The sequence below is a fragment of the Bacillus rossius genome, chromosome 2 (assembly GCF_032445375.1).
Source record: "Bacillus rossius redtenbacheri isolate Brsri chromosome 2, Brsri_v3, whole genome shotgun sequence".
NCBI lineage: Eukaryota > Metazoa > Arthropoda > Insecta > Phasmatodea > Bacillidae > Bacillus > Bacillus rossius.
In genome coordinates, this window is record NC_086331.1 from 12,627,999 (window position 1) to 12,646,182 (window position 18,184).

General features: G+C 34.4%; 1 protein-coding gene across 3 annotated transcripts in view; it reads right to left on the reverse strand.

The window, feature by feature from the left end:
* Positions 1-18,184, reverse strand: part of LOC134529106 (calcium uptake protein 1 homolog, mitochondrial) — a 65,536-nt gene that overhangs the window by 28,203 nt on the left and 19,149 nt on the right. For 2 of the 3 annotated variants that reach the window (XM_063362841.1, XM_063362843.1), the window contains exons 4-6: positions 14,443-14,608; positions 7,158-7,195; positions 5,502-5,616 (exon numbers count right to left, since the gene is read on the reverse strand). In XM_063362841.1, the coding sequence (XP_063218911.1) occupies positions 5,502-5,616; positions 7,158-7,195; positions 14,443-14,608 (319 nt within the window). The remainder of the gene's footprint in view (positions 1-5,501; positions 5,617-7,157; positions 7,196-14,442; positions 14,609-18,184) is intronic. The other variant, XM_063362842.1, reaches the window with a different exon arrangement.

Below are 18,184 nucleotides of genomic sequence, written 5' to 3' on the forward strand. Positions count from 1 at the left end.
GCACCTTATCCAATGACAACTGTGTTGTACTGAACGACTGCCTCGCCCTGCCTGCAGTGTCTTATCCCTTGACTGCATTGTACCACAAGACTGCTTTACCCTGCCTGCAACGCCTTATCTCCTGACTGCATTGTACCGCACGACTGCCTCGCCCTGCATGCAGCGCCTTATCCAATGACAACTGCATTGTACCACAAGACTGCTTTACCCTGCCTGCAACGCCTTATCTCCGGACTGCATTGTACCGCACGACTGCCTCGCCCTGCATGCAGCGCCCGCCTTATCCAATGACAACTGTGTTAAACTACACGAGTGCCTCGCCCTGCCTGCAGTATCTTATCCCATGACAACTGCATTGTACCGCACGACTGCCTCGCTCTGCCTGCAGCACCTTATCCCATGACAACTGCATTGTACCGCACGACTGCCTCGCTCTGCCTGCAGCACCTTATCCAATGACAACTGTGTTGTACTGAACGACTGCCTCGCCCTGCCTGCAGTGTCTTATCCCTTGACTGCATTGTACCACAAGACTGCTTTACCCTGCCTGCAACGCCTTATCTCCTGACTGCATTGTACCGCACGACTGCCTCGCCCTGCATGCAGCGCCTTATCCAATGACAACTGTGTTAAACTACACGAGTGCCTCGCCCTGCCTGCAGTATCTTATCCCATGACAACTGCATTGTACCGCACGACTGCCTCGCTCTGCCTGCAGCACCTTATCCAATGACAACTGCATTGTACCGCACGACTGCCTCGCCCTGCCTGCAGCACCTTATCCAATGACAACTGTGTTGTATTACACGACTGCCTCGCTCTGCCTCCAGCACCTTATCCCCTGACTGCATTGTAGCACACTATGCTTGTTCTATGCCTGAGTCATAGCATTTCAGCAGGTAAACCTAGGTGCCTGTACTGTGATCACAAGATTCAGTTAAAATTGATATATGCTTGTATGATTTATTACGAGTAACCATGATGTATAAAAAGCGGTGCATAAAAAAAATCTAAGTTTACCACACACAGATAAATTATTGACAGTTTATTTCTTCGCAGCATGTGCTAAATATTATATTAAGATCAGTTGATTTAAGAAATTTCTAGGCTCTGCATTTATTCGCTAAGGTCTCAAATCACAAATTTCACGCTGGCCAGTCTCAAGGTTGCCTTGTCCTCTCAGTGTAGCCTTGGCCTGTAACTGCTTCCAAATTGCGATGATATGGCGTACCCATTTCCCTGAGGCTCTTGGGAACTTGTGTCGCCTGTGTTTGCACCCACAAGGGAATTTGTGCACAATTCAGGCATGTTAAAGAAAGTTAGTAGAACATTGTGTGTTTAATAAGATGTCCAGTCTCCAGTCTGTGAATGCTATGCTAAAATGGTATCAAATCATGCATTGAGTTTCAGCATCACACTGGCTATTTTTCATAAATTTTTATCATGGAATACTTTCAAACTTCCCATTTAAAGGTTTAACATAACTATAACAACATTATACAGTACTTTGTAAAAAGTTAATAACATCTAATACAAATTTGAAAACTGTAGTAAACTATGAAAATCAGTTTGAGTGACAAAATTTTTTTTTAAATTAACATGACATTAGAATCTCTTGCTATCAAGATTGAAAAGCATATCATTTATTTGTAAAATTACTTTAAACGTATTTATTTTGTTGAATAATTTTTTTTTAATTATAGATACATACACAGTGCATACTTAAATAATATGTAATAAAAGACAAGTTACTAATGTCACTGAGTTTATTGACCAATATTTTTCATTTGTTTTTCCATAATCACAAACATAAAAATTATTCTGGATAGCTTACTAGAGCAACTTAAGAACTTAAGCAGCTTGATAGTATTTGTGTTTTTTTTTCTTTTAAGAATCAAGCAACAGTAAAATTATTTTCAAAACACTTGATACATTAATCGTGCAAACACCCACTGTAGACTGAAGAGAAGCATAGTCAGAGCAGTCGTTTACAGGCTCTGCTGCTTTTCAGTCCTTGTGCACCCAAAACATTCAAACACAGTGATGAGGTCCATTTAAAACTTTTTATAAGACTGCAATATATGAACTTATTATAGTCATTGAATACAACTTCAGCACATAGGTAACTGATACATATGCAAGCCTAAGAAAAGTTAGAAAATGCAAGTGTTTGAAAACAGATTTCTTTGGAATTTACAGACCTAGATATTTCCTCACCAAAATTATTTATTTATTATGAATGAATTCTGCTTTCTGACAAATTGACTAAAGATGTTAATCACATAAACATAGCCAAAATATGTAGCTGTATATTACCAAGTTCAAAAACAAGATTATTTTGAAACATCTTAGTCATATCAGTCGAAAATTTTAATCTTAAATAAAATACTGACATGGTCCTAAAAATCACAAATTAAGAACTTAATACAATTGAAGACCTGGTAGATACAGTTTGGTAGAGATTAGTTATCTATGCGTTAGGGAACGACGTGGCCAGCGATACACCCAATGGGAAAACAGGTAGTCAGTTGTAAACAGTTTACAAGGACGCAAACGCGTGATTCGAGACGGGACAGCACACAGTTGCCCAACGAATGTTTACTAACGACTGCACGACACGCCCAGCCTGACAACAAGTGTGTGCCACGCACAGCAAGTAACCGTTACCTTCGGACCAGCTGAAGAGTACGAGTTAGTAGGTCAGCAGAGCCGAGAGGGAGTAGGGATAGTGACGGAGGAAGCGAGAACAGACAGCCAGAAAAATGAGGGAGAAAACTGGCAGCCAATCAGCGATGAGCAAACAAAACGTGGTCAGGCGCAAACTTCATAAGCCAGAGTAACAAGTCAGTCAGACAGTCAGTGCATGGGAAGCCACTCAACATACGACCAGTGCATAATGATTCTGTGAATAACTTCAAGTCTCAGCTGTACACCGATGTAGCACTTAAAAAACTCAGAAGGGACTTTTCTCCATTTTGAACTCCAAATTTCCAAATATTTAACTTTTGCTCATAAAAATTTCAGTTAAAAGACCGACAAAATTTATTAAAGTAAATGTTAACAGAAGTTTCAACATTGTAAAATCACAGGACACTAAAAATTGACAACCAAAGTGTTTGTACAGAGGCTAGGAATTAACACAAGGAAAGAGGCCGATGAAGTGAGACGTTTATTTGATGTAATTACCCTGAAAAAGTCAGATATGGTTCACTCATAGTTTTTTTTGGTTTAAGTTTATCGTATTGTTCAGATTTATTTGATTTTTGTTATTATTGTTGTAATAAAAGCTGCTCATTGAATTTTTAATCCAGTTATTCTTTTATTGACGTGACGTCTAATACATCGATGAACGCCGGCTGCACGCACTAAAAAGGATGACTCGTCCCGTTACGCTCATTGTACGCTTGCGCCGCATCTATCTCTCTTCCACTCGATTGGAACAACCATCAATTTGACTTTTTCGAGGCACGTTAAAAACTTGAAACACTCCCATTCGTTTCCTACTTTTCCTATCATCATCCTATCCTTAACAGAATAACACACATTGGAAAAATTTAAATAGCAAACATGTATAAAAGTTAGAGTTAAAATAATCTCTTCGTTAAAGTAATAACCATATTTGAATAAATGAGTGAAAATAAAAGTAAATTTATCAATTAAATTGTAGATTTCATTTCACTCCTCCTTTGTATCCATACAAAATAGTGATAATTCAATAAAAATGATTCAATTTTATTTATAAAAGTATGCAATAATTTCATTACCGTTTTGTTATGACGTCACGTTAAACTATCATCCGTAAACCGACTTTACAGACAACCAATTATTTTATTTTAAGTATGAACTCTTCATGCATCATTGAAAAGGGACTCGTCACTCCACACCCACATGCAGCCATGTGAGAATGCGAATGGTAGAGATATTAGGAACGAATAACAAGCAAACGATCCCGGTAAATTCACATTCATTCCCCTTCCCCACTAATATTCATGCCATTATCACCTTTATCTTTCCCACTTCCCCCCTTATCAACACAGTTACGGTCGTTGACCGCTGTAACAACACATACCTGTTTCAATTATTTCTTTCCCATTTATAGCTAGCTTCCTTCCTTTTGAATATTTTTGTCTGATAAAAATAAATGGGAATAAATACTTGTAGTTCGTACCATTATATTTTGCTGAGCAGAGCCACACTTTTAGCATGATTTTGTGTATTTATTTGTTGTACAATATATCATACTATATTGTACACATCCCAAGCATTCATATGTGGAAAAATAATCCTCTAGAAATGTGACACAGTCTGTATGTTTACCGTTTTTGCCCAATAATTTGTTTACATACAAACCGTGAAAATTCTTAGATTCCATGACAAAATTATAGTCACAGCCTCCTTGAAACTTGCTACAGGAAAATAAACTCAGCTAAACTAAACAGAATTTAAATATCTGCCAAGTACATTTCGTGAAACGCTTCATAGTTAAACCAAGTTAATTTCAAAGTTGAAATTTTACTTGGGTTTAAGCTACACTAAGTTTAACAAAAACGTAATGAAACTGACCCTTACAGTTCAACATTACTTCTAGTGAATGTAAAATTTTACACTCCATGGTTATCCACAGAGACGTAACGCGACTTGGGAAATCAAAGAATAGTGGGCTTCAAACCACATGTATATCAACTCGGTCCTCATGTCTGTAAGCAGTATAATGCTTAAGTATGGTGCAGAAAGAATGGCAATAATGATGCTGTACACAACAGATAAATGACTACTTACTTGTGAGAAAGTATGTCCACTTTCACTCTTTCAGGCAAACTATATAGGATAACATATTTAACCAGGAAAACTGCAGCCAACGTATGCATTAACTTACAAAGTTTGCTTTCACGACAGTCAAGTCAATTCCAAAGTTTTATTCTTGTACAAAACTATGGAATATATCCTGGAGATGGAATTTATCCTTCACATTTATAGTTTAAGCCTACTAGTTAAAATGTTTTAGGAAGATCCTTTTCTAGCTATCAAAGAAAGAAAAAAAACTAACACCGTATTGACAGTCAGTTATTTGTTTAAGCAGTATTTTTGGAAAAAAGTCAACCCCAGCTATCAAATGGTGAAAACACATTGTTCGATAAATATGGAAAAGAATAAAATATCTGGTTGATTCATGTGCTTTTGCGGTAATGAAATGGATTGAAAGAGACTTTATGAAAACCAAACTTCACAAAAACAGTTTCCTTCCACTAACACAACACTAAATGCATTTATTATACACAGGCCTTTACACATCTACAACATATGCTCATTAATAATTATATATTGTCAAGATATGAGTTTAATATATGAAGCATTGTGTTTTATTATATCCTTGAATGGAGAAAACATATCAATGTCATATTGGATGATTAATTTGGCCATTATTGTGAAACGGTTACAATAAAACAATAGTTACATTCTTTAGAACTGATTAAAGATAATGTAACGAATGAGTGACTTACTTGACAAAACGGTGAGCAAGAAAATGTAATCTGAGAATGTTATTAGGCCAGAACTACCCAACTTGTAGAAAATGCTGTCTTCATCAAGTGCTAGTTCTAGTTTAGTGTGTGCACTCTGTAAACAACCAATACAAGGTCAATTATATCTTCCCTAAAAAACATAAAAATTAATCTAATTTTATTAAATACATATAAAATGATACGCACACCCATGGATACAGATTTACAAGGAAAAAAAGTAAATCATAATGATAACTCAAAAAATTCATTATAATTATTTACTAAGGATGACACTATGCTATAAAAACATTCTTGAGTTTTTCATTAAAAACCACTTGAAATAACTGTCAGCCAAAATCTCTTCATGTATACTGTAGTGTGTATGTGTGTATATATGTGTGTGTGTATATATATGTGTGTGTGTATATATATGTGTGTGTGTGTGTGTGTATATATATATATATATATATATATATATATATATATATATATATATATATATATAATAGTCGTCTTTGTATTTTTATCTTGTTGGCAATTTTACAAAGTTATTGTCCTGCACACACGCCAAATCAGCTTCTCTCTGAAACACACACGGTGACAATGTGGAGAAACATCCGTATCCATTTGCCATGTGCAGAAACATCTGTCCACCCCTGCGCTAGGCACAATCATCATCCAATCGCTGTAGCTGGTTGCTCACCGCTTGCTGTGCAGGTCTTCATTCAGGTGAAGCTTTGTGGCCAAGCTTTGTGGAGTAATTCTCACTAGACGAGAGATTACTGGAGCTATTACCGATCTGTCTATAAAATTTGGGTCTATAATATCAGTATATATACTTGTTGCATGTTTGATTATTATGGATTATAACACAACGATTGTAAGGCCATGGCATCTTTCCAGAGTTAATTGTGAGTATTAAGTTTTCTGAGTCCTTGTAACTCGACTGCTAGGCAAGATTTAGATTTTAAATGACTTTTTGGTATGTTTTTCCTATAATTACTCAACTATTGATCATGGAGGAGAATCTAAATGGAAGGGTATCTCAATAACAAAAATGATAGAAAACACTTTAAAGTACACACTATAAAAAGCACTAAAGTAATAATTTTGTTATATAAACTCTTTCTACTTACTTAATGGTTAAAGTAGATTATATATACACACACTTATATATCGAACACATATACATACATAAATTAAATATATATACACAACTAGGCACAACACAAAAAAAAATACAAATAATACTTAAGTGGAAACATCACCCCCATTATCAAAGTCACAATTTTTTATTTGTTATTGTTAATTTAATTGAAATTCAATATAGATTATTGATGTACCCTCAGAGGATTTTTTTAATGGAAATTAAATACAGATCATTGATATTCCCTCGGAGGATTTTCAAAGTAAAATGTATTATTGCATTAAAAATTTACATAGGAACATTTACACAATGACTTAATGTTTTAAGGTTTGAAAATCAAGAAACATAAAAATGGTGTAGTGAAAATTCTCAATATTACATTACAACAAATGTTTGTGATTTATTCCATTAATAAAGAAGCTGTAGTAGACCCCCTGATATTTCCTTTGTCAAAAATAAAAAATAAAAAATTTGCATAAAAAAAAAATTATGTATAGATGCAAACATACCTTTGGATCATACCTTTTGTACTGGTCCAGGCCCAGACCTTAAACAGAAATTAAATGATGTAATTGTAATTTCCATTTCACCACACACAAAATAGTATATTTATAAATTAAAAAAAAGTATTTTTTGTCCCCAATTCATGTTTGGGTAATACCTAAGACGAGTGACTGAAACAATTTCAGTACACTAGTAATCTAAAAGAATTTAGCTGTTTTTTTTTTAAAAATTAAATTAAAATAATTTAATGTCTATAAAAATCATTAGGGATTATAGTACAATGGGTATTAGACTAATGAAATAATGTACAATGGTGACCGTGTGGATTCAGAGGGGTGGAAACAGGTGTAAAGACTTCCCACCACTCCATTCGTCTCAAAAAACCCTGACTTCGTCTATTTTTTAAAAATACAAAGTACATAAAGGATGATCTGATATACAGCAATGATATTATTGTGCAACTGACATTTATAGCCTAATAAAAATGTTATATCACAAATCCATAACCATGTCAATTGCCAAGATGTTGAAAATTAAAAAAAAAAAAAAAAAACCTTATTTTTGTAATTTATTTTTTATTGGCTGATTGATGCTCAATTTAGACACCTGTTATGCATACATTTCTTTTCTGACACATCCAGCCACACTAAATTTCTACATAAATGATTACATAGAAAAAGCAAAAATATGTACCAAATTTGATTTTTAAAACAAATTTGCAACTAAGAAAAAAACTTATTCTTCGTTAAAGCAAATTGCTGCTGTTCCAAAGACTGGTTGATATAATCAAGTAAAACTTTTGTTTCGATAGTAGGTGCTTTGAAAATGTGAGTTTCAACTTTCAAAAGCAGTTTTTCAAAACATAACTGTAGTTTTGCTGTGTTTACACAGCACAAAACTCAGAAATAGCCAACTTGTGGATAAAAATACTACAATTTCCCGAGAACATATAAACCTAGTAAATATTGTACAACTCATTTTACGTGCAGTATAGAGTTTTCAAACAAGTTCAACTGTTATCACACTGGGCCGTGAACTACTCACTAGTCAAATCACTTGCAGCCAAATAGCAGCTAAAAAGCGAGCCTGCTTTCTGCTGAAGTGTTGTAACAAATTTAGGTTATTAGAGTTTGAAGATAGTTCTTTGGGCCAGAAGGTGGGAGACTGGCATTGAAAAACCTGTGTTCAAGACACAGACCACACTACCAGGATGCTGCAGGCTTATAGAAAACATTCTGCGGAGGCAAAAAATGGTGCTAAATGGTGCTAAATTGGCAGGATACCAGGCTAGAGAAAACAACAGGATGTGTTTGGACCAGCTGGCGAAACAAGAACATGAGCTACCAACAGTGAACATGTTTAAGATAAAAAATTGGCTAAACCTTTAGGGCCGAAAAGATTGCAGGAAGAAAAATACACACACATTATAAATCCTTAGTAAAATTATAAATCAATAAAATCAAATTCAATGAAAAATTATAAATTTAAAAGTGCCATAAAATTACCTAAATGTAGCTCAGAGTACTGTGATACATTCAAACGTAAAAAATTGATAAAGCAGAAAGTACCGACCTAAACAACGCTTTAAAAAATTATGATTGAAACAAATATTACACCTGTTTCATGAAATATAATAAAAAAAATACATATATACATATATGCAAAATAAAATTTTTTCGCTTAAAGTTAGTCTGCTTCAAACAAGTCTCGATACAAAATAGTACTGGCACAAATAAAAATAACTTCAGTGTACTTGATACAGAATTTTCACTTTAAAAATGCTTTTGAGTACATATTACACAAGAAAGTCCTTTGTTCATAAAATAGTATTGAAATATAAAAATGTTGACACATAGTAAGAAGCATAGAGAAAATTTTACAAATGATAAGGTTGTCATCGTCCAGGGCTGAGCCCACCTGAGCCCGATGTACCACCACCCCCCTCCTTATCACGTAACTCCCCGCCATCCATGTGTGCGTATGAGTGCGTGTGTTAGCTGTCACTTAGCATCTGTGCCATGTAACCTTAATAACTAAGTCAGTAATAAATATAATTGTCATTCTACTTTTTTGACGTGACAACGTCTAATAAATCAATGAACGCCGGCTGCACGCACGAAAGTGTCCCATTATGCACATTGTCCTGTTATGCTGTGTCCCATTACACTGTGTCCCGTTACACTCATTGTACGCTTGCGCCGCATCTATCTCTCTTCCACTCGATTGGAACAACCATCAATTTGACTTTTTCGAGGCACATTCAACTTGAAACACTCCCATTCGTTTCCTACTTTTCCTATCATCGTCCTATCCTGAACAGATTGGAAGAAGTTAAATAGCAAACATGTATAAAAGTTATAGTTAAAATAATCTCTTCGTTAAGGTAATAAACATATTTGAATTAATGAGTGCACATAAAGGTAAATTTATCAATTAAATTGTAGATTTCATTTCACTCCTTCTTTGTATCCATACAAAATAGTGATAATTCAATAAAAATGATTTAATTTTATTCATAAAAGTATGCAATCATTTCATCAAAGTTTTGTTATGACGTCACATTAAACTATCGTCCGTAAACCGACTTTACAGACAACCAATTTATTTTGATTGTAACTCCAAAGTTGTGTGTGTTTCCTGTTGGATGTCAGGATGGAGCGACACCACGTGCAACCCCTTGGGAATGTACCCTCGTGCGAGCGGTGGAGACTTGACTTAAACAATAACTAAATTAACAAGTGAAAGTTTATAATGTGTGATAATTAATTGTAACTTGGTATTAACAGCGGGAAGAGTATTTGTATTGTTGTTAGTCCTCTCACATACCGATTTATGACCTGACGGTGATTCCGAGCCTTCCTGCTGCCATGACACCCTGACCAACACCCAGTCTCTCTCTTCCGCTGCCCAGAGTAGGACACAGCCACAACATCTCGAGGATATCACTGTTGGTAAAACTGATCTAGTCATTTCCGTCATTCATGATCTTTAATTAAACCCTTAACCTTTCATCTTCCGAAACCTACTCCTGGCAGTTGACTACTTAACCTAATAATTTGAGTTCCTTGTCGAACATCTGAAACTACCTACGAGACTTAACTTCCAGGCCAGGTAACGCTGGGTCTTGGCCCGCTGTATCGCAGTCAGCATTTTTATTAGTATCACTGCGGGAGACGTAAGTGTATTCGAGTGTAGAGACTTGTGTGAATACCATCACCCGTGAGTATTCTGTTCGTGCGACCACTTGAGTGCCTCTACAGGGACCCAGACATGTGAGACGCCTTGAGAGCCCACTTAACACTAGCATATAACATCTTAAAGGCGTGTCCGACGCTCAGAGTGGACCGGGTCGATAAGGTTTGTGGAGGGAGTAGTCCGGTGATCGAGTCTCGACCACACACGAGCGACATCACGGCCCTGCTACAGAGTCTCTGCTGGGCCCGTATGGAAAACTTAGGCGCGAGGTACGAAGGGAAAATTTAACTGGGAACAAAGCTGAAATGGCAATACTGGCGCAACAACAGGGTTGAAAGGACATCGAAAGTGTGAAGAACAGCACTGGCATAATGCAAAAAATATGTTAGCGACAGAAATCTGGCTGCTAACAGGCAACCGAGCTAAACTCTTCAGGGTGAAAGGCTTCTAGGAAATAATTTAAACCTAAATATATATTAAAATTACAATTTAAAATTACAACTCAATAAATTTAACTCCATGAAAAAAAAATTAAGTGAGCCACAAAGTACCTAAAAAGTGGCATAGTATACTAGTACATACCACTATCAGTAAAACTGTATTGGTGAACATAAAATCCATCCCCAAAATGGTAGCTTGTCTCACAGTTTAAAACAACTAAACCAAAGAATAAAACTGAAATTTTCAGCATTGCTGTTTATACACAACGATACCAAGTATTTATCCAAGAAGATAAGCTATCAGGTGACAAGAACAACATACTTCAAAGAAATCAAAGGCATAACTGAGGAATGGCATGATACACTTTGCCTAAACATTAGCAAGACATTTTTCGACATTGAAAATATTTTACTTTTTTTTTAAGTGTGTGAGAAGTAATTTAATGAAATTAATTTGGTTTAATTTTAATTTTATAATTGTTATAATTATTAAATAAATCTTTACTTCTACAGTACATAAATTTGTTTATGTGTTATGCCATATGCACAAGTTGGCTGATTTAAACCAAAATGGTTCAAACCATGGTTTAAGCCATTGTTTAAAACAAGTGGTTATTATAAAAAAAAACTATTTTTAAAATAACTAATTTTTTAAAAGAATATCTTAATTTTATTTTAATGAAAGATCTTATTCCACTCTAATAAAACAATAGTTTGGTCATTAATGTTTCTTGTGATTTACAGGAACAAAAAATTATATACTAATGATCTTATCATTTAAATTAAGTGAATAGGTTGTACATCATATCCAGCTAAATACTCCCCGAAAACTAAGAATATTAAATTTTTGATCCCAATTCTGTGGGAAACCCCTGAAAGTACCGTAAATCCCCTTTCTGTGGGAAACACTCATTCTATGGAGAATCCTGTTCCTGTGTGGAAATACCCTTTCTGTGGTTAAGTCCCTGTTATATGTGCAGATTTGCTGGACTTCAGTTCTCTGTTATAACTTTTCTGTTTCAACATGATTGGCAGAAAGCGGGATGTTGTATGGCTTTCATTTGAACATGCCGAGAACTGAAATAACTAACGTAATAAATAAAGCTGGTCTAAACCTAAAAAAACATAGTTTAAAACAAAAAACCTATTTTTTTAAAGCATAGTTTTTTTTGTCTAACACTGGCTGTTTGTCATTTAGGTGACCATTGTGCCAAATAGAAATTTCTTTCACGAACAAAGCTGAAAAAGCACCATGCTTCCTCTTCCTCTTGCTTGGAGCTTTTGTTTCCCTGCCGAGAGAAATGCACCCTTAACGTAGCAGCAACATCACTTACATGATTTATAACTATTTTATTTACAATATTACTGTTTAGTTCATACTTATTAACAAAAACTTAAAATTTTTACTTCTAGACAAAAATAATAAGAAATTAACACTCATCAATATATATATAAAAAAATTGTTCTAAATTTGCACACCTAGACAAGAATAAAAAAGTATGTATATATATATTATACATTTATTTTAGCAAGTTTCCTTGGGTAGAGCACATTAAAACTATAGATCACATGCCAGCCATATCCAAAATTACTGAGTTCCAGGCAATCTATGTAGATGAACTTCACAGTTATTTTATAAAAGTTAGAAGTATATACATACTGGGAAAACCTATTGAATTACAAGACAACCTAAGTTAAAATTAACATTGCTTGGTTCACAAGCATAAATATACAGGGTCCTTGTAAATTTTACTACAAGTACCATGTACACACAAAATCAGATTTTTAAAAAATTACTGATACAAAAAGAATGAGGTCTTCTATTATATACCCAACCAACCAGTAGAGAATTCAAGAAAGTGTGTGACTATGAGAAATTAAAAGCATGCAAGAAGCATGCCGGTGATTGTGAAAAATCAGAGCTATGATTACTTGTATAACCATCACCACTAACCCTGCAATGCTTGTGTTTCAATGAGCATATGTCAGAAGCATTGTAACTTTTCAGTCCCTAACAAGCACTCATGTAAATTACATAATTCACAATTGAGTGTTTTATCCAACACTCTGTCCTTAAATTTCAATATTTGTAATTTATATTAATTAATTGTAATCAGAAAACAACAAATTTTTTGTAACAAAATTCTATATCAATATATAATTAATACAATCATTAAGAAAAATCAAGTAAAGCAAAAGGAAAATAGGAATTGAAAAATTATACACATAATGTTTTAAAATATCATTCAATATTCTAGAATGTTGCTTAATGTAAGTGCACCAGAATTATTAAAAATTGATTCATTATCATCAATCTCTTAAACGGGATGTTTTTATTCTTTGTACCAATTTGTGACATTTATTAATTTGTGCCATTTATTTTGCGATTTCTGTAACAAATTGTTTTAGTTTTTGATTTCAAATAATAAACAGAAGATTTTGTAAAATTTCACAACTTCCTTAAAAGCAAAAAATCATTCTTACTCATCGTGCAATATAGTCTCTGACCTTGCTTAAAATTTCATGATTGTATCCTAACTAAACAATATTTTACAATTTTTTTTGTGTCTGTGGACACCTTGTTATAGTTAACATATTTAATTTTCAATATTTAATGATTAACTATATGATAAATTGTTGAAGTAAAATTTTACATGCACTATCTTAAAGTCTATGTTTTATTGTTCAATCAACTTTACAATAAACTTAATTGGAGCAACTCAAAAGTATACGAGGATCATGTATGTTCTTCAGTAATTACAGCCAATGAGTGGAAAGCAATTAATGTTACAGAATAAACAATTTGCATAAGCTTATGGCTCAGTCTTACATGCCATGTCGATTTTTTTCATTTTCTTGTTATTACTTTAAGTTAAGGGTTATTTCTGTAAATGCAACGAGATAGCTCTATTGATTTGTTGTTCTGTCACTGGAGTCATCGACAGATATTACTGTTGAGAACATGTGAGAAAACAACACATGCAAGGCAAAGTAATGAAATCATCAGACAGGCTAGTGAGACCAGGCGTACATGAATGCAAGTGCAGCAGGCAATGGTTTTTTTTTTTTTTTAAACTATAGTAACGTTAGTGTTTCAAACCACCTCCAGAAGCATCAAGTGTGACAGACACAGCAGAATGTATGAATGTATGAATGTATGACCACCGGACCAATGCCTACTGCACCCACCTAGGTGCAGAGCAATGCCTATGTGCTGGCCATGCCTATTCCACTCCTACAACATTACAACACCGTAGCATTACTCCCACCCCCCCCCCCCCCCCCACCTAAGCACTCCTAGCTGCCAAGCTACACACGAACTCACGGTACAAAACTGATAGTAAAAAGATCATTTTCCTCAACAGCGTAACAATGTCAGCTAAGCAAATCTCAATTGAAAAATGTAACCAAAGAAGTGTGCACATGATTTTGAATTTGCTAATCCAGCAGCAAGAAGTTATTCATAGGTAACAGCTAAACTGGCTTTAAATTAACCAACTACGTAACTATGACGGGCACTATTTACCATATCGTGTCATAGGAGTGGCACTAAGCTATATACAGCATCAACTAAAACCTAAAGCCAGTGCTGCAGTACCCTTCAAAAGCACTCAAGTGTCCAAATACAGCTCAGGTTGAACAAAATGATGATTACCATCTGGCTGCCTCAATCCCGGAGTCATAGAGCGCAAGAAGTCGTCAGGAGTCATATAAATCTCGTGACTGTCTCCATTAGGGTGGACCACTTGCAATGTGGCAAAGTAGCGAAACACTTTGTCGGGAGTCGAATATTGCCGGATACGATTTTCGTATTCCATTATCTGGTTTTCAATCAAAATCACAAAAAACATATGAGCTGATATCAAATTTAAGGAAGCAATTATTTGAGATTAATAAAAATAAATTAGCAAAAAAATTGAACAAGGTTATTTAGTTTATTATTTAGTACCATGATTATTATACAGCACATTGAAATTATTCAAACAAACTGAGTTTGTTAAACACCAATTTAGTACTTTAGCAGAGACATAAACAAAAAGAAACCAGTTATTTACGAAGACAGGGATTAATTACACAGCAATAGAGATGATTCCTGATTTTTTTTTTCATTTTTTTTTCCATAACAAAATAGTAACACTTTGGTAAGCATCAAGGCACAAACTGTTTCGTATAGATGAAGATATAACCTGAGAAAAATGAACACCCTTACATATAGGTTTAACCGAAGTTACTGTTGTTTGCCCTCTGAATCCATTTCCCTCTGTAATTTCAGAGGTGCTCTAGCTTGGTCTAAGTGTATGCATAAGTAGTAAGTTGAATGACCATTGTAAAAAATTGTGGAAACCAAAAGAAAGTCATTTCAACACGACCACCAAAAAATGAATCACAACGTATAGCATGGTTAAGTTCCATAAAACAATATGTGGTGAAAATACAACAGATTGATGTGAATACCAACATGAAATATTTTTAATTCAAGCCAAAAGTAATAATTTAAGAGTATTTATTACACAGTATTATAATCATATAGGTTAGTAATGTGCACATGCTAGGCATTCATACAAGTTAATAAGATGATTTTCCATAAATCAATGTAATAAAATTCATTCTATTTATTGAGAAAAATAATGTGTATACGGTTTCTTACAACACAACACAAAAAAGAATATCACAGAAACCGCAACCGTTTAGGCCTGGTGACAAGTGAGCTTTGGTAGTTGGTGACTTGGCAGCAACACATGTGCTGCTAGTTTTAAAATTTTATTGTAGATAGCAGCACAAAAATTGGTAGTTTAATGTATTGTTTTTCAATATTAAGCTGATGCTGTGGACATACTACAAGTTCCTTAAAATATTTAAAGTACGTATCTCAGTGTTTTAAATTCATTTAACGATGACATGAATGAAATTTTCAAAATACTAAAAATACTATCAAAAAAGTCGAAACACATTTCAAACTCAACCTCCAAATCAACAAGAGAATATTGAGACCTTAAAAATCAACAAGCAAACTACTGCTATTAAAATTTTTTTAATGTCTCACATTAAACGACTGCACTCAAAATATACAAAAAAGTGTGATTTTAATCAAAGATCTAACTTTCCTTTAAGATTAGAACCTATGTATGTTTTCTTATTCACAAATTAACTCACTACTCAATGTGTAATTATATGAAGTATTTTATGAAAACACTATTTTAGTTTAACATTTACTGACAATAAAATTTTTACAGCTTAATATCACTAACTGCAAACTATACGTCTGCTTACTCCCACAGCCAACACTAAAACAACTATGAGAGTTTAACCAGCAAGTGCCATGACATCACACACTAAACAACAACAGCGCGTCATTTTGAATGTTTATAGCAGCGTTCAAAAATTTGAAATATTTTAACATTTATATAATATATTGAAAACTAATGTACATACAGAAATAATATTTTATGTGAATGTATTATAGAACATAATTATTTAAATGACATATTCTAGGAAAAATTAAAATTTCTAGGAATCATCCCTACTGTTAACACTCAAATTTAAGAAACATACACATGTCACAGAAATACAAATATTTTATGAGAGTTTATATGTAATCCAAGATTATGATAAATATACCTATTGTTAATACTCATGTTCATTATCTCGGATACTTGAATACATAATAAATTTATATCAATATTATTAAAATATATTATTAATTACCTGATTAGGAAAGAAATAAACAAAGCAAATTACTTTCAACCTAAGTGTAGCTATTTACTAAAACACATTATTAGAAAATTATTATTTATGAACAAAACATTGATTTCATGATTTATAATAAAATAAACCTGCAAACGTTTGTAAAAATCACAATATATCGGAACGTGAAGCATACCATTACTATTAGCCACTATAAATAAGTATTAAAAAAATGTAAGATAATATATATGTAAATAATTTTTCTTCTTCAAAAACTACATATCCACATGAGAATAATTAAGAATATTTCACTTTAAAAACCATTTATTTGCCTTTCACTTCCACGTTCCTATCTACTCCACTAGTCATTCCTCTCTTCTTCCTCTTTCCACTCCTACTTTCTTCTACTATGCCCCTCCTACTTCCCAATATCCTCTCCTCCTCCAAACATCCTTCCCCACCCAATTCCCTTTCCTCCTCCACCACTCCTTCCACTCCCACTTTCTTCTCAACCTATCCTTCCCCTTTCACTTTCTTCTCCTTTTCCACCCCATCCTTCTCCTCCCACTTTGCTCCTTCAGGACTGTCAAACAAGAATACCCATGCACAACTTCCTGCTTGTTCACCTCCCTATTTATCCCTACTCGTACATACTTTATCCTCTTACTCTCCTGCCTCTCTATTCAATACTGGTCTCCCTTCCTCTTATTGCTACATGGCAGGGTTCTCAGTGGCCATGATTGCAAAACACGGAAGTAAGAGACTTGACTTCACTCAACTCGATGAGCACCGAGTTCACTCCCAAGTGGTTTGGAGCACACTGTCACCTTAGAGGTCCCATTGCATGATGCCTGTGTGTAAAACTCTAAGGGGAGTACCCTTGGGAAACCTACCGGCCCATGGCATCGTTCACCAAGTTTATCACTTGCGAAAATATGGGTTTGATCCAGCCAGGAATCAAACCCAGATATCCTTCCTGGGCGGCAAAAGATCTGATCACTCAACCACTGTGCATGGTACTTGGGTATGAACCGAAGGGGGAAGGGGAAATTAAATCTGTGGAGTGAAAATTTACCTTTAGGACATTTTAATGAAATAAGTATTCATACTAATTTATGCTCTAAGTAAATATCAATGGCAACATTAATGGGTTCCTCGCATTAACACAAAAGCCACTTTATGACAAATATTGATTATAACAAGATTCTGAAAGTAAGGTTTTATTGATGGAGTGCTGCTAGTTTTAAAGACCAAAACATAATCTGAGGATGCCAAAGTAAAATGAAGAGACATTTTCATCACATAGTATACAGGGAAAGTTATTCCTAATCTACTGGGAAAATGTATGATTGTCCTTGACAATTCACCATACCATTATTAAATAAATTAAATAATACACATTAAATAAAATGGTGTAAACTGTAAGGAACTGGGTAGAAGTAAATATAAAACATTAAATTCTATGCGAACAACAGAAGATGTAAATTGCGAGAGTGAGTGGAGTTTCATACTGGTAACATTATATTGCACACCTAGTAAAAAAAAAAACCTGTAAACAGCTACATTATCAGGCTTCTGGCCACCTGTCCAAAAGTACTCTTGGCTCGCTGCACAACATTTTGGGTGGTCCGACTGTACAGGTGGCTTGTGTTTGTGTTTGAGCAGCACCGGGCACAAACGCTCTCAATAAGTGCGATTGCTCACTATTTTAA